The sequence below is a fragment of the Heloderma suspectum genome, chromosome 1 (genome assembly GCF_057233095.1).
Source record: "Heloderma suspectum isolate Gila_16-S chromosome 1, 16-S_ref, whole genome shotgun sequence".
Classification (NCBI taxonomy): domain Eukaryota; kingdom Metazoa; phylum Chordata; class Lepidosauria; order Squamata; family Helodermatidae; genus Heloderma; species Heloderma suspectum.
In genome coordinates this window covers 201,502,085-201,524,237 of record NC_139458.1, presented here as the reverse complement: position 1 = coordinate 201,524,237, position 22,153 = coordinate 201,502,085, and the positions used below count along the sequence as shown (strand labels likewise).

General features: G+C 47.2%; 1 protein-coding gene across 4 annotated transcripts; it reads right to left on the bottom strand.

Moving 5' to 3' along the window:
• Positions 1–1,132: 1,132 nt before the first annotated feature.
• On the bottom strand, positions 1,133–18,064 carry NABP1 (nucleic acid binding protein 1). Of its 4 annotated transcripts, XR_014785236.1 has the most exons (7): positions 17,346–18,064; positions 16,728–16,866; positions 11,343–11,414; positions 9,254–9,329; positions 8,760–8,829; positions 5,729–6,174; positions 3,896–5,340 (listed from the first exon to the last, which is right to left on the bottom strand). XR_014785236.1 is itself a non-coding variant. In XM_084816370.1 (6 exons), the coding sequence occupies exons 1-6, from the start codon at positions 17,434–17,436 to the stop codon at positions 1,213–1,215; spliced, it is 555 nt and encodes a 184-aa protein (XP_084672496.1). In that variant the 5' UTR covers positions 17,437–18,064; the 3' UTR covers positions 1,133–1,212. The 4 variants fall into 4 exon arrangements, 3 of the variants coding, with proteins under 3 accessions (XP_084672496.1, XP_084672494.1, XP_084672495.1); XM_084816370.1 differs by lacking the exons at positions 3,896–5,340; positions 5,729–6,174 and adding an exon at positions 1,133–1,319; XM_084816368.1 differs by having other exon boundaries at positions 3,895–6,174.
• Positions 18,065–22,153: the final 4,089 nt, after the last annotated feature.

Below are 22,153 nucleotides of genomic sequence, written 5' to 3'. Positions count from 1 at the left end.
GCCTCTGGTACCAGAGGTAGCACATAGCCATCAGGACTAGTAGCCATTGATAGCCTTCTCCTCCAGGAATTTGTCCAACTCCCTTTTAAAGCCATCCAAATTGGTGGCCATCACTGCATCCTGTGGTAGCAAAGTTTAACTATGCGCTGTGGGAAGAAGTACTTCCTTTTATCCTGAATCTCCCACCAATCGGCTTCATAGGATGACCCCATTGGGTTCTGGTATTTTGAGAGAGGGAGAAAAATGTCTCCCTATCTACACTCTCCACACCATGCGTAATTTTGTACACTTCTGTCATGTCTCCCGTTACCCTCCTTTTTTCCAAAGCTAAACAATCCCAGCTGTTGTAACCTTCCCTCATAGGGGAGATGCTCCAGCCCCTTGATCATTTTAGTTGCCCTTCTCTGCCCAAGAGCTCTCCAAAACCTGCAGCCAGCACTGCCTATTCCATTTTTTAAAGGTACTAGACCGGATGATGGCTTAGTGACAACAGGACTATCACCCTCGAGACCGTTCTTGCTCCTTTTTCCTAGCTAGCTGTTAGCGGGAGAGGCCCGCTCTGTCGTGTTAAGACGGCCACCATGCTGATCATGCAAGTCCCATGGGTAGTAGAAGGCACAGGTGCTGATGTGCCTGAACTGCTCCTTATGGAGTAACTTGAGGCAGGCTCTAACTTCACATTTAATCAACAGCTATTTGGAAATGACCGACTTAATCTATATTGATCTATATTTACAGCGTTCCAGCCGTATTCCTAAATGGTCAGAGTTAATGCGAGCTGCGGTGTATGTTTATACATAACCTCTCTCTACACACACAGTGTGGGTGTATCACACACATCCCTAAACGTGCATGCTTAACACTAGATACATTCAGCAATTTGGTATTTTGCAGTTTCCCTAATGAGGATAATGCTTCCGTGTTTGAATGAATTGCAAAGTGTCACTATATGGATGATGATGTTTAACCATCTTATTTTAAGATGCTATTACTTAAAGGGCAAGGGAACTTTGAGTGAACAATGAAGGCACGTAAATGCTTATTTAACTATGAGCTCCCCAAACACAAGGGAGAAGCTGTCAAGATTAGCTTTTCTCTGCACTCACACAGGGTAGTTCTTTGTACATGGGAGTCCAGGGCTACAGGCCATGCCCCAAACCCATGTACACCCTTAGGACCTACATATAAAGGGACTGAACCCAACACAGAACTTTAGCTGCACAGAGACAGGTATCCATGAGCAGATGGGCAAAAGGAGTAGAACTTCCTCCTGTGCTGTCTTATTCCAAGTTCTCTTGGCTTGATACAAAGATTTGCCCCTTAAGAAAATAAAGAAGTGATTAATCAGTTGACAGTAAGAATAGTTAATTAAGAATTAACAAGTTAATTAACAATTAACAAGAATTAACTCGTGAGCCAGTGTGGTGTAGTGGTGAGAGTGAGGGAGATCCCGGTTCTAGTCCCCATTCGGCCATGGAAGCTCACTGAGTGACTTTGGGCCAGTCACAGACTCTCAGCCTAACCTACCTCACAGGGTTGTTGTTGTGAGGATAAAATGGAGAGGAGAACATAAGCCGCCTTGGGTTCCTTGCAAGAGGTAAAAAGGCAGGATATAAATGCAATGCATACATACATAAACAAACAAACAGAAGGGTGCTACTGACCGTGAAGGTTATACAGATGTTCTTGGATCCTCTCTGAAACTGCATTCTCCAAAAAGTAGCATTTCCTTTGTTTTACTACAACATCTCTTTTAAACATCCAGGTAGGGTCAAAGTGGTCCTCGTAGTGTTCAATCACAAACCAAACGTAACAGAACCCCTGCCACTAAAGCCAATCATGTTTGCAATGAACAGTTTCATTTCCTTCCCCACAAATGAAAATTTTGACAATTCCAGTACTTCTCCATGTCATGGCTTGCGCCTGGCTAGCATTCTGGATTAGAGCACAGATCACTTGCCAGCCAGATTAAAGAAGGTTGGGCAATCCCTGTGCCATGCATTCCTAGTCACACACAACCAGCAGGATCATCCTAGGAGGCGGAGCTAGTCAGTCTGCCAAAACAGCCTTAAAACCCTGCAACAGGAAGTAACGGGTTAGGCTCTTCCTGATTCATTTCCTATCTTTGCGCTACCTTACCGCTTGACAGCATTGTCTGGAAACACCCTTATGCTGCTGCTTTGTCATCCCCTGATGGAAGGACATGTTCTTCTGGCACCCAAAGAGAAAACTATGCTTGTTGAAGCACTCCTATGAAAATTAGGCAGGCTCCAGGCCCAACCACTGCATGATTGTTTTGGTACTAGCTGCTGTAGAAACATGACTATTTAACGACTCTCTACAAGAGATGGCAGCAAATGGTTTTCTGTATATTCTTGTTATAGGCACATAGCAGACATGACTCCCAAGATGATTCCAAACATGCTTCAAAAAGGGGCGGGCGGGCGGGGGGAACAGACCATGTGGACATCTTAAAGCCTAGATAATACGCAGGAGAGATTTATGTCGAGTGCACAACCTGCAGGCGGCCCCCCAAGGCCTTAACTGCGGCCCTCCACAGGGCTAGATTTCCCCCCGCTCCCCCAGCGATCATCATACAGACTGCTCTTTCCCTCCTGCTGTTGGCAAAGAGGAGAAGGCGATCTGTATGAAGATCACTGGGATGTGTGAGCATGCGCATGGATGTGTGTACGTGAAGCCCCTGAGCCAACATCACATTTGGTCCTCGGGTCCAAAAATGGCTGCACACCTGTTTTATGCAGTTTCCAACTGTACTTATAAAATATTACTCCACGCTCACAGATCATGGAATAGTGTACAAAAGCAACGCTATTATGGGAGGCTGCAACCTGTTTCCAGCAATGAACCCTTCTCAAGTTGTATGTGTCAAGGAGGCCATCTATAAGTTACACCAGAGTTCCTACACCCTTTAAGGAGCAGGCAAGTATGGCTTCCCCTACTCTGCTGCCACTGAACTGTTTTGGAACAGCAAGGTTTCCACTAGCACCTCTTACCGAAGCATCAAGACTGAACTTTGCAGGAGCACGATGTGGGCAGAAGGAAGGCCCACCACCAGATTTTATTTATAAAGAGCCTGTGGCATTCTCCTCTCCCATCCCCAATTTCAAGACGAGATGATACAAGAAAGCTCCCCAAAAAGGGTGGGCAATCTGCATCATCTTAGCATCACTGCTTTCTCAAAAATGGATCAGCAAGTATAGATTATTCTCCTTCCCTTCCAATTAACTCATACTATTACAGCAGGGGTGTCGAAGCTCTTTCAGCCCAAGGGCCAAATTCTATTTTGGAGAAACTCTCAGAGACCGCATTTCAGTGGTGGGCAGGGCAGAAGGGGCAGGAATAAAAATGCCAGCACATTTTGGCTTAATGCTCTTATAGCCAGTAATTAAGCCTTAGGAGCGGCATTTCAGCCTTTTAGAATGGGGGAAACGGCACAAACACCAGGAAACCACCAAACGATTGGAAATTGGGGGATGGGGCCAGGGGAAGGAGACGTGGACATCTCAGAAACACTGGAGAGCTGGGCTGGGACCCCAGGCAAGCCAGATTTGGCCCCCGGGCCAGATATACTACACCGCTGTATTACAGCTTGCTACAAGCATATAAAACTTTCATTCACGAGATCTGGAGTTTTGGAGAAATTTGGAGAAAGCATGAAGTCAGAGTAGGGTGTTAGAAGAATCTTCTAAAGTTTGGAGATCAAGAGTGGAAGCAAACAATGATGACCACCCCCACTCCTATATACCTGGAAATGAATTGATGACATTTGCTTCCACGTAAGGTTAGGGTTGAAGCTAAACAAATGCATCTCAAACCAGGTATCTTTAGGTCATGATCTTGACCAAGAAAAAAGGTTAGGGTTTTTTTTTTTTTTAACATCGTTAGTGCAACTTTTATTTATGAGGTCCGCTTCAAGAATATAACAAAAAAAAGAAAGAAAGCCAGTCATATTTAACAGCATTTGAATAGATTCTAAATATAATCCCCAAAAATGGACTGGACAGAATTAGTTCTAAGATTACCTGGTATAAATAGACACCAAGAATACTTCTAACATACAAGAACTGCATTCATTTAACATGGGGGATAGGACCGCTAGAGTATTTCTCCCTTTTTCAAACTCAGTAGTTTGAAAACCACGTACATGAACAGACACAACATTCCCTTTCAAGATATTCGCTCTAGAAGCAAAACCATACATGTGCTCAATAGGCACTTGAGAACGCAGCTGGAGACCTTCTCAAGGAAAGGGGGTGTTAGCACTGATCTCACACATTTCGTTTGTCACTCTTTACTTCAACGCAGTTTGGGTCACTTTATACTATCAGTAGGATCAAGCAGTGAAGCACTCCCTGGGTTGCAGGGGAGAGGTAGAATGCTCCCCCCACTGAAGACGGCGGCGCGGGGGGGGGGGGGGGGGCTCTCTATGCAAATAGAAAATGTATACGCCAGGAAAATTGGTTCGGTCGAGATTTCTGCCTGGCATGCTATTTCTCTCTCTCTCTCTCTCTCTGTGTGTGTGTGTGTGTGTGTGTGTGTGAAATCCCACCCCCCCCCCGCAATAAAACAAACTTGAAATCCACACCTGCCATGTGAAAAATCGGTGGGGTTCACATAATGGCCAATTTATACCATCTGCAGAAACAAGTGGCAAAGCTCTCTGTGGATTGTGCCATTTCATGTACCACTTCAACTGGGCTCCTGCCACTGGGACAGTTTCAAAGAACGGGATATTCTCCCAGAAGCCTGCAGCTGCCATGAAGGATGACTAGAGATCCGGGATGTACATTACAGGTAGTAACCAACGATGTAATTCCGCTAATAGTATGCTAGCAGAAGCCAACGCCAATCAAGCGGAAGCTAACACTTGCAGCAGCTGCCGGAGGTCTGCCCAGCAAGACCCACTTTCCCTGGAAGGGTGCGGGGCGGAGCATGGCCTGCCCAACACTTGAAGGATGACAGAGCAGGTGAGGCCTATGCATGATGAGAAGCTCCAATTTTCTGATCTGGGTTCTCTGGTGCTTTCTTTTGTGCCATTCTGTTTACCTGGGACTCAGGGAAAGTAGCTCTCGCCAGCCAAACCTCCGGCCACATCACCGCATTCACCACCACCGTTACCGGCGCACGTTTCCCGAGCAAGCGCTAGTTTCCACTTGAGGCCCGTTGGTTTCCATTAGCACGATGTCACTGGCAGAAGCAGAATTACAGCGTTGGATTCTCCCTTAAGGGTCTGAAGTTGAAACAGCAGCTTTGTTCACATTGTCCACATAGTAGGGGTTATTTTTTAAACTCTGCTTCATATGACTAAAAACAAGGAGGCTGCTTAGCATATTGTGGGGACTTCACTTAAATAAAACAGATCTTGGGGAAGCAGCATACAAGTTTCAAGAAGAGATATTTAGCTCTCCAGTCAAACGCAGCCATCACCAACCAAAACGCTCCCAGACTACAACAGGCAGCTCTTCTGCACGACAGCACAGGACAGTTTGTCCACACTTATTGCTAGGTAATTTTAATGGAGGCCTGACTTGTTAGGAGGAGCTTTTTCACCACGTTGCATTCACAAGCTCCCGCTAACCATGATGGGAGTCAGTCACAGGAAGGAGACATGAAACCTTTTAAGGCTGTGTCGTTCAAACTGAACCAAAAGTTAACAAAAATAAGCATCCTCCAGTTTCGTTTTGGAAATCAACATCTAATATTCAACAAGGAATCCCAATTTTCAACTATGACACACACACCCCCCCCACTTTAAGACTATCTTTTCCTGGATCAATGCAATATCCACAGCTTCACTGAATTTTCAGCTGGGGCAGGGGGAGAGAAAAGGGTCCTTCTCTCCACGCGACAGAAGGTAAAGGACAAGAAGGAAGGTCAAACCTTTTTCACAGTTAGCCATAAACAAAAGTGCAGGAAGTGTTCAAGTAGGGCGGAGAGTTTAGGTGGACAGCATTTGGCTTGGTCATCTTTTTGAGGCTCTGCGGGGGTCCCGCCCATTACTTATTGTGCTTTGAAGGGGACGAGCGTTATTAGATGGCACCGAAGGAGGGGCCGGTCCCCGTCTGCTGACCCTCCCACTACCTGCGTAGGAGGGGGCATGATTATAAGTTGTTGATAATCCACTCAGCTCAGGTCCTGTTGGCAAACCATTTCCTAAAAAATAAATAATAAAAACAAAACAAAACAAAAACACATCAGACACTCTCAGTGCTCAGGTCCTCTGTACTGAAGATGGCTTATAATTTAAGCTGCCTGTTCTCAACAAAGGAGTGTTTTGCATCAGGTTGATGAGAGCCAGAAAGGCATCTGTGGAGACCCATGAAGTCTCAAAGGACAGCCTGCTTTTTCAAACACAGGTGACTGTAACCAACACACGGAGAAAACAAGTAGTTACATGCTTCAGTGACTGAGCCGCAGCTTCTCTGGGCTCTGCTTAAGCCCAGGTAACAAAATGCATTTAGGTGCTGCTGGCTGGCTTATAAATTGGCCCAGGTATGCAAAAGAAATGGAGAAGACGGCATGGCCCTCCTCACCTGTCCTTGCTGCAATACCAGGTGGCCATGCAGGGTCATTTTATTCAGTGTGAACTTACACAACGGGCATACAGCCACATGAAGAGCAAATCATCCTTAGCATTCATTCCCACAGTGAGGAACATTTTACTACAGCCTTGCTCTCCATTGGATAGCCCTCCTAAACCAGGAGCTTACCGCAACCAAAAAAACCCCTAGACTTTCCAAAGGGCCGTGGGTTCACCACAGTATGTCACCACTTGATAAAATGGCTGGCCGTGACCATCGCTTTGCAGCTGTGGGGAGCCACAACTAAAGAAAAAGGGAACCATCCTGAATGGAACGATGATGGCTAGGACCGTGCCGGTGAGGAAAGGTGCAAGCAGAAGAACCTAAATAGACAGGAGGATTAGCAAGAAAAGGGAATGGGAGAATGGGAACACAGAGAGTGCAAAATAGACGGCGCCATGGATACACAGGATAGGACAGCCTTATCAGCAAGCTGCAGAGGTGTAGCTGCTGCAAATGTATTTTATTAGCTCAGCCTATCATGTGATGCCACAATTAAATGAAAAGAAGAACCACCTTGTAGAACTCCAGTTAGCCCTGGCAAATTAAAGTAGTTTCTTGATAGCCCGGTGAATGGGGATGGCACAACTGCCATTATACTAGCCACTGATTTGGGGGTCAGTGGGCATATCTGGAATTTTGAGCGAGCTCTGCATGCGCTCTCACAAAACGCCTGCCATGGGATGGCTTGCCCATCCATAAAATGGCTGCCACGGTGGGCATGGCTGGTCACAAAATACTTGTTTCCCAGAGGCTGGTGGGACTAAAGGGAAAGTAACTTGTCCAAGAACCTATGTACGAGGCAGAGCTGGGGTCTGAGCTCCAAAACACAAAGCCACTCTTCTGAACCCGAATCAAGATAGCAGCTCTGCCTTTTGCAGTATGCCAGCCTCCCAAGTTTTTAAAAAAGTTTTTAATTTTAAAAGGTCTTCATAAAAATCAGGAGGGGGAAGGAGAATGGTGGGTTCCAAGAGAGATCTTCATGGGCAGCCTACAGGCACCAAGTGGGAGACCCTAGTGCTAACTGGTACGTAGACAGGGCTGTGTTACGGAAAGAGCCTGTGTGGCATTTTCTCTTCTAATTTGAAAAAATGACTTCCTCATTAAGACTTTTCAAAACAAGGGTTGCGGTAGGGGTGCGTGGAGAATCCTTTCTCCCTCCCAGAGAAGACCATGCAATTCTAAGATTGGGAAGGCGGCCTCCTTCCTGTGGGACAAGTGTCCTTTTTGTGAGCAAGCCATGCAAGGAGGCAATTCCAGACCCTGCATCCTCACCCTGTGTTGCAGCTTCTTGGCTCAATCACAGCCTGCCCCTTCTCTCCTCCTTCCCCCTTGGGATGTGACCTCTAAGGATCAAGCCAAACAAGAAGTAGGGGACCGAGCCGCATCCTTGCCCCAGCACAGCCACATGACGACTCCTCTCACTCATCATATGCCCTCAATGCACAAGTTGAGCAGAAGGGTAGTTACAGGCCCAGCTCTGCTAGGACAGGGAGGCAGAGAAGGGGTGGGCGGTCATCCACTTTTACAGTTTCATAGTTTACCATTCTGAGAACAGGCTTGCTTAAACCTCAGGCACAAGCACTCCCTGTTCCCCTATAGCAGGGGTCCAGAACGTCAGGCCCAGGGCCAAATCTGGCCCTCAGAGTTTCCTAGAAGTCACGCCCCTTTCCCCTGGGCCCACCCCTTTCCCCCACAACCACCAATCGTTTGGTTGTTTCTCAGCTTTCGTGCAGTTTCACCCCCCACCCCATTCTAAATGGCTGAAACGCCTCTCCTAAGCCTTAGTTACTCACCGTCAGAGCTTTAAGCTAAAATGTGGTGCTGTTTGTATTTTGACCCCGCCCCTTTAGCCTTTGGCTCCACCTACCACTGGAATGCAGCCACCAAAAGCTTCTCCAGACTGGAATTCAGCCCTTGAGCTGAAAGAGGTTCTGCACCCCATCTATGGTGTTGCCAGAAGAGACCAATTTAAACCAACCACAGTTTATCTATGCATCCAATCTGCTTTAAACTATGGTTTGTTGAAACAAACCAAAATTAAGCCATGGTTTCTGATCTTTGCTTCTTTCAATAAACTACAGTTTAAACTAACCACCGTAGTGTTCCTGAATCTCATTTGCAAAAAACACAGATCACACACACACACACACTTACCAGATGGCCCAAAAGTACAAGTACCCAAAGTAGTTGATGGAAGGGAATTATTACTCTGCTCACCCTGTGCCTTTAAAAGAAATGTAAGAGAGAGAGAGAAGGAGAGGGAGGGAGAGATGCATTAAGACAACCAATCTGTTCTCTGGAACAGAAAGGGGGTTTGGATGGAGCAAACTCAACAACAGCTACCAGTGTTACCCTCAGCAAGGTAACTCTTGTCCCGTTTCTTTAAATACTCATTTCCTCCCCACTGGGGCACAAAATGCACTGCTAGTAAAGGCCACACCTGAAGGGTTGCCATGGGTACGCAACTTGTGACCCTCCAAATGTTTTGGCCTGCAACTCCCATCAGCATAGCCAATGGTGAGGCCGAAACACTGGGTAGGCCGAAACATTGGGAGGGCCACAAGCTGTCCTCCCCGGCCGAAGGCTAAGCCCAGTGTGGAGCTGCTGGATCACAAACACTTTTAGGAAGCAGCATATGACTCACATACCACTTTATGGGGCTGCCCAAGGTGATCTGAGTTGGGCTCACTGAAGTTGGGCACTTCTGAGTACACCATGCAGAACCTGTGAAGAAAAACAAGCTCGTGACAGAGTGAAATATTTTGCTACAACTATCTCTTGAATCGCATCCTATTTCCAGGGACAGCATGTTCATTTTATTGCCAGTGGTAGTCAAGGAAGCATCCAGTCCCCTCTTGCTCTCAGTAATTGTGTCCACACTGAATGTCTGACCCTATCCCAAGATTGAGGCCCCGAGATAGGCAAAGCCCAATCCTAAGTATGTTTACTCAGAAGCGACATCCCATTGATTTCAGTAAGGCAGGGGTAGGCAGCTATTCCCACCAAGATGCTTTAATTTCCAAAGGCAACGTGCTAGGACGTTTCACATTTTTCTTTCCAGTAACCCCTCATGAGGCTTAGAAACTTGCTCTTTTGTTTTTATTTGAATGAAAGCAGAAATACTGCAGAGAGAACAGAACCCAATATATTATGAATAACCAAAGGCCATATTTTAAGTTAGGCCACAGATACAGCCATAATGGCCCTCTTGTAATGTTAGATGTCCTTCTACAGCTGTGAAATTTTCACAATGTTCCTCCACATTTGGGCCTGGTTCACACATGCATGAACATCACTTGATCACCGTACATGTAATGACCAGCAGCCGAGTTATGAGCCTCCTACTGAAAAACATTGCATTTGGCGTGATGCACAGAGCTACAAATCTACATGCAATGTTCTTTCCTGCAATGGCCCATCCACATATCATTTGATATTGCAGTTGTCATCAAATACACATGTCTGTGCAAATGAGCCCCTGGAGCAACACGTTTGAACTTGCTAGCATGCCCAGCTCTGCATTTAAGCTTTCATTACAGGTCTCAATAGACAGCCTATTTGAGACAGAGGCGTATGCTAGAAAAGCAAACCAAATCTTGCCTGTGGCATTATAAAGCTTAGCGTCTAAGCTTTATAGCGTCATCTGCAAAGCTGTTCAGGACAGACAAAGTGGAAGTTCACAGTCAGAAGCTATGGATCTTTCAGACACCGAGTCAAGGATTAGAGAAATAAAACTTGAGTTGCACTAGCATTGTCTTCAAGGATACATTATTTACTCGGGTGGAGCGGGATATAGGTAACATAAATATAGGATAGCTAACTTAGCTAGTTTTGTCTACAGTTCCTATGTGTGTCAGATGCGAGTCTCACAGAGTCTGATAATCTTGGTTCAGTGCATGGGCTGGCAGACTTACTATGATTTATTTAATATTTAAATTATACATGTACCTCAGAACAAGCCCCACTGAACTCAAGTGAGATTTGCACCTGGCTACGTAGATCAGGCTGCACATGACGTAGCGATCTTAGCTGACACCATCACCACCATCATCGACATCCAAGAGATTCTGCTAGATGGAGGGGGAAATTTACCTTTACACCCCTAGAGGCTGGATCCTCCAGGTCAGGCTGGAGCTCACTACCAGAGCAGAATGTGGGAGCTCGCATTGCGGCTGCCTCTACCATACCTGGCCTGTGGATAGATAGAGGACTTCAGTTTTCTGCGTTGCAAGTCCTTCAGAGTGACAATGCGTTAGCCCAATAAAAGGCAACTAAAATTACCTGCTTACAGCTGTACTCAGACAAGGAACTCAAGCCCAGATGGAACCCATTTTGGGACGCGTGACTCACCAAGCTGTCTTTCCTAAGCAATCGCAAGTGGGATTCCCAAACATTTTTTAAAATTTGAGCCAGAGGAAAGACAAATATTAGGAGCAGGACTCTTTGGCAGAGTACCTTATTGCAGGGATGGGCAGAAAGTAGATCTCCAGATGTCTTGGGACCTCAACTCCCAGCATGCCTGACCACTGACCATGCTGGCAAGGGGCTTCTGGGAGCTGAAATCAATAGCATCTGGAGTTCTACCTCCTGCCCACCCCTACCTTACTAAACCCCATAAAGCACTAAGCAAAGGTGGATACAGCGGACCAACAGCAGCATTTTATACCTACCACTCCAGCCAGCAAAGCACAACAGTCCGAGCAAGTGCACCGCATACGTGCAAAACGAGATACTCACTCCCCAATTTTTTGAAGCTCGCCTCCCCTTCCAGTGTAAAGTGTAAGACATCCTTTCCACAGAGATGCATACCTAGCCAAAAGAGCACCAGCAGCATTAGAAGCACTGGAAGAGACTAGAATGACAGTTCTGGTTTGACAAGAGAAAACTTAGGCCACTATGACCCAGCAAAAAGTTCAGCACATTTTGATCCCACTGCTTTCAATCGGAGAGTTGAATATTTGATTTACTGAAATCAACAGGAGTTAAAGAGCTTAATTTTGGATGGACCATGCCTGATTTGGCCAGTAAATAAGACTTTAGATAAGTGTTTTGCCTGTCAAGAATTAAAGCTTATTTTGCATTAAATACACAGAAGCATCCTTTATGTTTCCATCTGGACCACTAAATGACTGAGCAGTTTTATTTTGTCAAGTACAACGAAAGAGTGAAATGAATAACTGAACAATGCACAAAAAGATAACTTTTGGCTTTTCATTCCAACTACTTTTTCCAGAGCAGGCTGGGAGGTTGCATTTGCAGCAATCTTCCATTTCCAGCTCACTGCTCAGTTTGTCCCTTAAATCTTTATTGATTTAACAAGGGACCTATTGCTGAGCCTGAGAAAAATACCCCTAGTATAGGCATCCAAGACAGTACTACCACTATGCCAGTAATGTTTCTAGGGCTTTTGCACAGATAGATGGCACAAGTTTTCTAACCTTCATCAGTGTCCGAACATATCAGCCATCAAGTCTGCATCACCACCGTCAGCCACATATGAGTTCTGCTTAGATGACGCAAATGGAAAGTGACCTTAACGTGGTACTTTATGCCAAGTTGTAACTCGAAGAGCTTACAAGTTATCCAAGGGTAAAATCCTGTTACATACACGTATGTAGATAGAGAGGCAGTCCAGGAAACTCTAAGATGGTTGTATTTTACATCGAAGCCAAGTATTATGTTTTTGCCACACTCTGGATTATTCTGTGTGTCTCACATTTGTATCAGAAACTTCTTCCAAGCTGCTCTGGATGGGTGTATATGGGGCGTCCCCATTTTGTCTCCCCCTCAATTCTGTGAGGACTGTTTGGTTGAAGAGGGGGCATAATTTGGTCAAGGCCACCCAATTAACTTTATTGGAACATAGGAATCTCCCTTATATTGAGTCAGACCGTTGGTCCATCTAGCCCAGTGTTGGCGACACTGACTGGCAGCAATAGCTCTTCAGGGTTTCTGGCAGGAGTCCCTTCCTAGACCTACCCAGAGAAGCTGGGGATTGAACCTGGGACCTTCTGCATGCAAAGCAGGTGCTCTGCCACTGAGCTACGGTCACTACCTAGTGAACAGAGTCTGAAGACAGCTAAACCCAGTTCAGTTCCAACACTGGTCACCACACCAGCCTTCCACAACCCGGTGCCCTCCAGGTGTGTTGGACAACAACTACCATCATGCCCAGCCAGCATGGCAAATGGCCATGCTGGCCAGGGGTGATGAGAGTTGTAGTCCAACACATCTAGAAGGCTCCCGGTTGGCGAAAGCTGCACTACGCCATACTAGCTGTATGTATGGCCTTGCGTGTGCTGCTTGCCCTGCCCACTTTCACTATAATGTCATATACCAATTATAGTCACAGTTCCAAAGGAAAAGCAATGGTTAAAAGGGTATTTTAGCTTCTTTGACAGGCTTTCAGGTAATTCAGGGAATCTGCCAGAACCATGTCAAAAGGGAGTAGTTAGGGCCTTATGGTCACCATAGGAGACTTTGGCACAGGGTTCAATGGTAGCTCATTTGCGGATCCTATGACCTTGGGCATGTCACTCTTAGCTCCTGGCTATAAAAGTGACTTGCTGCACAGAGTCGTTTCAAGGAAACATCCCCATCAGTTGAGCAATGATGGACACAGAAGCAGCATACCAGATGTGCAAAAGAAAATTCAGTGGATGCAAACCCAGATGGAGGGGGAAAGGGCTTTTTGCCTAGGGAAAGCTGGTGGGCCCCTTCTCTTGCCTAAAAAAAGAAAATAGTGTTTATTTGCAAGTGCACACTCAGCAAATAAAGAAGATCTACCAAATTTCACTTGCAAGGGGGAAAATCGATGCTTTTCTTCAGGAACAAAAGGGACCGTAAGTTTTTGCAGGAAAGTTTTGCTGTCAAGGATAGCATTGTTAAGCGCTTACCATTTCAATACCATTAGCTATTAAATATCTAGCATTTTACAGTACTTTGAGTATTCAAAGCACTTCATACTTATTATTCTCTATACTTGAAATCCTTACAAACACCCAGTAAGGTAAGAGATTTTTTTTATGTCCATACTGCAAGCACAGGGGCAACTGCGGTTGAAATGGTGGCTTGCGTAAAGTCACCCAGGCCATTCATGGGTGGCACAAGAATTGAATCAGAGACAAGGTATTTATCCTGCTCTTCAGTACACAAAAGCCAGGCATTTCCCCACCCCGTCCCCCAAATAAAAATAAAGCAGAAAGACAACTCTGTTAATCACCGAAAATAACTGATGGGCCAGTTGATGTGAGTACATGCTGTTGTAGTTTATGCTGTTATTTGTAATGACATTTAGAAAACAATCTAACCATGGCAATCCCTTTGAACAGCATGTGTTGCTCTGGATTGCATTTGCTACATGAAAATACAGTGCACTTGCAATAAAATATGATGCTTTTATTGCTAATTGCTGGTTCTGCTTCTCTTCATTCTAAAGCAAACCAGTCTCTCCGCTGCACTTGAAAGTAGCTCATCGATGGAAGAAGCAGAAATAGCAAACTGCCACAGGAAAAACATATTAAAAAACAAAACACATTACTCTCGACCCTCAGTGGATATCATATATCAAAAAAAGCATACAACATACAGAGTGCTTGGATTTTTACAGCTTGCCTAAGAAGGGCCCAGATACTGCTCTTATTATCCAGCAGGCACATATTCCTGCGTATTCAGTTCTGCAGATCTGATTCTACTGGGCAAGCGTAAAAGAGGTTGGGGATACTGGGCCTTTTTAGCTCCATTAAAAAGCCACACACTAGGCCACCTCATATGTTAAAAACATCATGGGCAGTATCCAAAGCTGGCAGTTCACCAGCACTCACTAGGTTGCACAAGCAAGAATGACCACTAGCGCAACAGAAAGGCAGCACTTCCTCAAACTATCCCAGAAACTAGCCAAAATTCGCTGAATTCCCTTCTGCGAGCTCCACTGACTTGTTCCATTGCGGAAAAGCTTGTTTCAACTAGCTTCCAGCTGCTCTACCTGCCATCCCCGCTAGTGCAAGGACAGCTTTGGACACTGCCCTGTGTGCAAGCCTAAAAAATGTGAAGCATGACAAAAGAGCGGTTTGCAAATGTGTGTGTCAAGCAGGGCTCCGTACCTGGTGGCAGCCGTGCTCAGGGTCAGACTTAGTGTTACAGCAGCAGACAATGTGAAGAAGCTGGATTGTCACGGAGTTGTAATTCTCTCTCTCTCTCTCTCTCTCTCTCACACACACACACACACACACACACACGAAAGGGGATTTATGAACATCTGCAGCAGGCTGGGGGTTGAACCCTCACCAACTTCCCCCACCCCTGCCAAAAAAAAAATCAGCTTTGCTCAAGCTTCTTCTCCTGGTGGGGATCCAAAATAACCTCTGCCAGAACAAACTGAGGATTGCGGGGAAAAACAAGTCCACAAACACTGCCTTTTTTTTTTTAAGAAGAGAAGAGAAAGAAGAAGAAAAGAAAGCTACCTAAGCTACCCCAGCACTAACACAGAGTTTTTAGAAAGACAAAGTTCCCAACAAGGCATCCTTTCAGAAAGGCGGTCGAAAAAGAACTGAGGAGACAGGCAGGAACCCGATAGGACATGCACAGTGGGTTGGGTGGGGGGGTGTTTTCCACCAAAAATGTTTTTCTCAGCTATAGAAGTTTCCAGAATGAGGCTCCACACAGGCACAGAGCCCATATGTGTGATGCACAGAGACCATGAAGAAGAAAGCATGGATATGGTGAAGGGTTCCCAACCCCTCCACCTGCTCACATGGTGCGTTAAGTCCTCCCTCCTTCAAATTAATTCAACATGACTTAAGTGTGAGCTGCACCACTTTAATGGCCAGTTTGGCCTTCCGGGGGGGGGGGGGGGGACCAGCGTTGCCTCTCCAAAATATGTGTAAGAGCCGACAATCTACCCCAGCCTTTCCCATCCTGGTGCCCTCCAGATGTTTTGAACTACAACTCCCAACATTCCTAACCATTAGCTATGCTGGCTGGAGCAGATGGGAACTGAAGTCCAAAACATCAGGTTGGGGAAGGCTGGTCTATCCTGTGGTTTAAAAAAAAAAATCCCCACACAAAACCCCAAACAGAACAGAGCATGCAAGGAAAGGGATCATCACTTCCTTTAAGAAAAAGCCTCCGGCTTTTAAAGAGGTGAGTCACTGACCACCATTGTTGTTGAGGTAGGCTGCACTGGTGTGCACCAAGCCGGATGTGGTGGCAGCCAACTCATTTGTTTCAACCTGGATCTTCCCCAATCACATACAAGTGAGGAAGAGAAACAATGTGGGGGGGGGGGGGAGAGAGAGAGAGAGAGAGAGGAAGAGAGATTTAGAGAGAATGGTAAAGAGCCTGTGAGAGGAGTGGAAACATTCCTGTGCCTGCCACTTGCCCTCTCAAGTGCCATCCTCTCAGCATAGATCATTAACACCTTGGGCAGAGGAGAAAGAATTCTGCAGAGAGGCAAGCTGGAGTAGGGAGGGTTCCAAGGTAGCTCAGCCTCCCCCAACCTGGTGCCTTCTAGATGGCTTGGACTACAACTACAGCCAGGATTGTGGGAGCTGGCCCAACCCATCTGGAGGGCCCCGGGTTGGGGGAGGCTGAGGTTGCTCATCAAAGGAGCAGCAATAGCCAAATGTGCCCCTTCTGCCTGAAAATATTAGATGCCAGGAAGAGCTCAGAGGTCAGGCGCTCCTTCAATCCCTGCCCATCCTAGTTCAAAGGATGAGAGAGCAGGTGACGGGAGGAAAAAACCCTGGAGAGCTCCTGTCAGTATTTCTGCCAGTCAGAGCTGACAGCACTTGCCTAGAAGGAGAAGTAGTCTGGGCTAATATAGAACCTCTCCCTATGCATGCAATCGGGGCGGAGCCAGGTTTTTTAAAAAATAGGTCTGCTCCCACCACATCTAATTTGGCCCTGTGAGGCCTCGCAAGCGAAGAGTTCCTGCTTCCGTCGCCCTCCTCCTCCGCTAATTGCTATTGTAAGGCAGAGACAGTCTGAGTCAGACCGAACCCTCCTCACCACGGAGGGAGGGGAAGAGTTAACAAGAACACTCCGCCAGCCCACAAGTTGCTTCAACAGCCAACAAAGAGGCCTGGCCTCAGCCTTATGTCATCCTGAGGCCACATGACATACCCTTTCGTCAAGCGAATAATGTCTCCGGGCTGGATGAGACTGCCAAGTTCATCCCAAACAGAGATGGTGATGCTGCCAGTCTTGTCGGCCACTTTGCACGACCTCACCTCGTGCCCATCTTTGGTTTTGGTGACTCGCCCTGCAGGGAAATATTGAGAGAGAGAGAGAGAGAGAGGGAGGAGGGACAGAGAGAGAGCGATTGAGAACAAATCTCCTGTGCTCATTCACACAAGATCCTTTGCTTGAACATAACACGAGCAACTAAGGAAACAAGAAGCGAGGCTTATACAAGTATCAAGTGGCAGGAGGAAAATGTCATCTGCAAAACTTAAAAAGAAATATACATGAGATATATATATATACATGGAAGAATCCACTCTTAGATGTCTTAAAGGGGGGGGTATTTAAGGACAGGAGATGAGGAGAAAGGTGGAGCACAGCAGGGAAGGGACTCCCAACCCTTTCCCTGAAAAGTGACCACGTGTCAAGAAACTCAACACGCACACAGAGCTCTCGAGCCGAGGAGGCGGAAGAGGAGATAAAGACAACGCAGGGGCCGGGGAGGTCTCAAGAGAGGGGAAAGAAACAAATGCTGCGGCTCCAAGGGACCCCACTTACCGATCTCCAGCACAATAAAGACGACATTTAAATTTTTCAGTCCGGGCTTTATGTCTTTTATGAAGAGGCATGTTTCATTTGCCATGCTCATGCTGCTTGCTCAAGAGGAAGCCACGGGCACTGCTGGGGCAGACTGAGCAGGACAAAGCATCCCTTCACAGAGGGACACTTGGTAAAGCGGGGGGGGGGGTAGATTGAGTTTGACCAGCTCTTCGATTAAGTAATATCAATGCGTACAGTACATGCGGGAAGATGCGGGGGGGGGGGGTGTCAGCCGCGTTTTTAAGCGACAAGAAGGCACACACACACGGCGATTCCCTCTCCCTATAACTCAAGCTCGCTTTCTCCCCAGTTCTCCACCCCCGTCGAGGAGGGAAGCTATCTTTCTAAGGCTGGATGGGCGAAAAGGGGGAAGCCTGGGCGCTGTTTTTAAAACAGGCACGGAGTTTGGCTGGCATCGGCGGCTGCCGCCCCTACTGGTGGAAGGGAAAAAGCACCTTCTAGGTCCCTTCTCCTCCCTACGCTTGGCTCCTAAAAAAAAAATTCAGAGCGCTCGCTCGTTTTATTATTTTACAACGCGTACGGAGCTGCTTTCCTCTCCCTTCCCCTCCTCGGTAGCGCGACCCCCCTACCGGGAAAAAAAAAAAAGACAAAAACTAGGCGCGCGACTTTCGCCCCCACACCCGCGCGCTCCCTCTCCAACTCGCTCCCTTCTCTCTAAAGCAAGCATGTGCCGCGCTGCCCTTTTATAGTCAGGCGGACTACTCCACTCGCCCCGCGCGGGGGGAGGGTAAAAGAAACTGCCGCGGAAGGGGCGGCTGCGGAGGAGCGCGGCGGCCCAGGTTGGCCGCCGCCACTCTGCCTCGAGTCTGGTAGCTCCGGCCGACGCTGGAGTTCACACAAAGCGGAGGCGAAAGACCCGAGCGAAATGGGCCCGTCCATGGAACGCGGAGACAGCGGGATGGAACCGAATGTGACCAAGTTCCCCGTGAGAGAAGCCGATTGGTTGGCTGAGCGTCTTTTGTCCTCTGACCTAGAATATTTACGCTCGCCCGCCGCCGCCCCAGTCCTCCTTCTCCCCTGGCCCGCGTTCGGGGGCTGGTTCGAGGCTGTCTCGCCGGAGGACAATACTGCAAACTCATCACCACCACCGCCTCCGTCGTGAGCCTCGCGGAAACAGAGCCACAGAACGGCGGTCTGTGTCTCTGGACGCGCTAATGAGCCCCCATCCCCCAACGCGAGGAAGATGCAGCTAAGATTATCCCCCCCCCTTTAAAAAAAACGGGGAGGGAACAGGGGCACCTCCGAAAAAACAACGATCAAAGATGTGCGCGGCGGGGTTGGTTTAGCGCTCGCGCTTCGGCTGTAAATATATTTGCTTCTCCGAGCTATATATGGATATGTTTGAAACAGAGCAGGCGGGGGATCAAGTCGGGGCCTGTAAGCTAAAGAAAGGGGGGTGACTGAGCGCTGGCGTTCCTGGTGGTAGCCATAAAAACCGTCGTAGCCTCATTCGATGTGTGCCAAGAGACTCCTGGCGGGTATAAACACCGCTCCTCTGCTTTCTCATGCTCGAAAGCCCAACGACGCATTACGCGACGTTGCCAAGCCCGGTTTACTCGGATGTAAATGTCGCTAAGGCCAATGAGGCTTGCTCCCAAGGAGGTGTGCGTAGTCTGGCAGTTTTAAACCAGTGGATCGCTGCTCGAAAATAAGCACGCCGAGATGGGTTGAACTTTATCATATATTAAACTCACGGCATTTAGAACATGCAAACACGTATAACTTAGGAAGGCAAGGGTGGTTCCAGACTAGGTATAGAAGCACAGCCGTATACTGAGTCAGACCCTTGGTTCGTCCAGCCCAGGCCTGTTGATACTGACTGGCAGCGGCTCCTGAGATTGTAGCAGGCTTTTTTCCTAGCTGCCCCTGGAGAAGCCGGGGATTGAATGGGGGACTTTCTGAGTGCAAAACAGGTGTTCTGCTACTGAGCTATGGTCCCTCCTCCCCAAAATAACACAGTTATCCTTATACCAAGTCAGACGGTTGATCCATCTAGCCCACTGTTGTGACACTGACTGGCAGCAGCGGCTCTCTAGAGTTTCTGGCAGGAGTTCAAACGTAACACCTTCTGCATGCAAAGAAAATGCTCTACCACTGAGCTAAAACACATTTCAAGGAGGAAAAGACACAATAGCTTGCACATTCATGTCCATTGCAAAAGCGAAGGAGATTGCCCCCTTGTAATTCAAGCACTGGAGCAAACTGCGCTCATTAATGGAGAAGGCAGACCTGGCCATAGTCACACATGTCTTGGTAATCAAGGTGGGGTTACTGCAACATGTTCTGTGTAGGGCTGACTTTGGAAAGTGTTCAGAAATTTCAACAGGGTACAAAATCCTGCCGCTAAAATGCTGACCAGTTCTTGATAATGATGATTCAGTTTAGTTGCTTTTATCTGCTGCATTTCTCTCTGTTTTCTTAATTTGTTTTTCAGTGTGATAAAAAATGTAAATTAATTATATGCTCAACTCACCTGCTCATTTCTGCGCAATTAATCTGCATGGTTGGAAACTCCACCATAATCCTTTGTGTGTCCCCTCAGGAGTAAACCCCATTGAGTTCAATGAGACTTACTCCCAGGTAAGGGTTATAGGATTGCATCCTCAGTGTTTGTCCGGGAGATCCGTTAGTGTGTGGCATCCAACCTGTAGTCCTATCAACACTATCAGCCCATGACAGACCACCCAGTGCCTCCCACACAGAACTCTTCATTTCTATTTATCCTGAGTTCTACTGCACGGAACTCCTTGGTTCTATTGCATCCCAAATCGCTTTCCACATTGCTCCACCCACTCCAGCTCTGTGCTTTTCATGTTCCCATCCTCCCTCGCAGCCTCTTAGCCACCTGCTAAGATACAGTGTTTATTTTCTAAGGGACCAAACAGGCCAGGGCAGCCCCGTCAGGCTGTCATAAGCACGGCCTTTGCATCAGGAGATAGGGACTTCTGACTAGAGCTGCCTAGAAGGCACAGTAAGACTTTTGCTGGCCCAACATATTTAGCAGCCCCATGTGCCAAGGACAGGATTGTGTTGTTGTGAGCTTTCACATTTTATATGATTTTATGGGTGAGGAGAACAATCTTTGAAGGTTTGAGAGACACTGTTTTACGACAGCTGTTGGTAGAACAGAAATATGTATTCTGACCAGTTCTGTATCTTGTGCTGCATAATATCAACATGGCTTCAGACAACCTGGTGGGCTCTTTAAAAACCTGCAAGGGTGCTTCACTGTAGAAAATGGGGATGTTGGGTCAGATCCATCTGGCCTGTGGGAACTGCTGGGGGAAATAAGGGAAAAACAGAGTGTGGGGTGAAGGAAAGGATAAAGGTAACACAGAAGAGCCAGTAAGCCACAAAGGGGGGGGGGGGTTGATTGAAATGATTTGTCAGGCTAATTTTGAAGCTACCCGTTCACTTCTAAGACTCTTATTCTTACTCTGAACTGGGCATTAACACACATACACACACGCGCGCCACCTCCTGGTCTTCCCATCAGCCTGACAAGCCTCTTCTGCTGTCTGGGATACGGTGGCTTAAGTGTGGTGTTTGTTCCCTGTGCCTACGGATCATGAATTCTATATCTCTTTAAGAAAAAAAACAATTGGGCCAGGGTCATAATTCAGTGGGAGTCAAGCATGGCAAAAGGCCCAGTTCAATCCCTGGCGTCTCCAGTTAAAACCACAGAAGGTGGTGAAGCTGGAAAAGCCATTGCAGAGCCTCTGAATCCCATGCTAGATTGGGCAATAGTCTTAGTACCAGCCATCTACATAAGTTTCCCAGGGACACCCCACCCGCCAAGCACTTACGCAACTCTTTAGGGGTGTTTTCAGACCACTTCAGGTTTGATTATCCTTACACCAGCCCTGCCTCACAGGCCAATACTATGATCCCCATGCCGCTGAGAAGGACCTGGGGCTGAAGGATAGAAACTTGCCTATGGCCACCTAGTCAGTTCATGCCTGAAGTGAAATTTGAAGCTGGAGATCATGCTCTTGAGTCACTGCAGTACACCAGCTCCTTCTTGTTCTGGTTGCTTAGGGGGAATCTGTGGGCATAGGAACGTAAGAACATGAGAAGAGCCCTGCTGGATCAGACCAAGGGTCCATCTAGTCCAGCATTCTGTTCACACAGTGGCCAACCAGCTGCCAGCAGTTGCTGCAATACCCTTATGCAAGCAAGACCTGCCATCCTGTGGGCCCCGCCCCGCCCCGCCCCCAGTTCTGCTCTCATGCTGCTGCTGCTGCTGCTTCTCCTTCTTCACAAATCTGATTGCCCATTCCCCTCACTGCCAGCAATATGAGCAAGCTGAGACAGCTGAAAGCTGCTTCTTCGGAATCCACTATCATGCAATCTGATTTCTCATCATTATAATGTATCCAGATCCACACGCCTTTAGCTTATTCAGCTGCTACCCAGAGATAAACACTCTGGCAAAAGCCTATAGAGAAATGGAAACAAGGCAACAAGAAAAAAGAAAGAAAAAGGCTGCAACCATTCTGTCTTTTTCATAATTTCTGACAGCTCCCAATTGTGAATACTTTGGATGACATCCAAGAGACCACCTATGCATGGGGGCTCCCGCTGCTGGATATTAACAGAAGTATCTCCATGAGCACATGGGGCATTTTTCTTTTGCATCGTCAGCAATAGGGGAGCTCTGCATGAACTTGCACAGCTGCTTTGCTGAGTCGCATGGCAACAGGTAGCCATAAACTCCGTAACAATTTCTGAATTCAAGTATGATA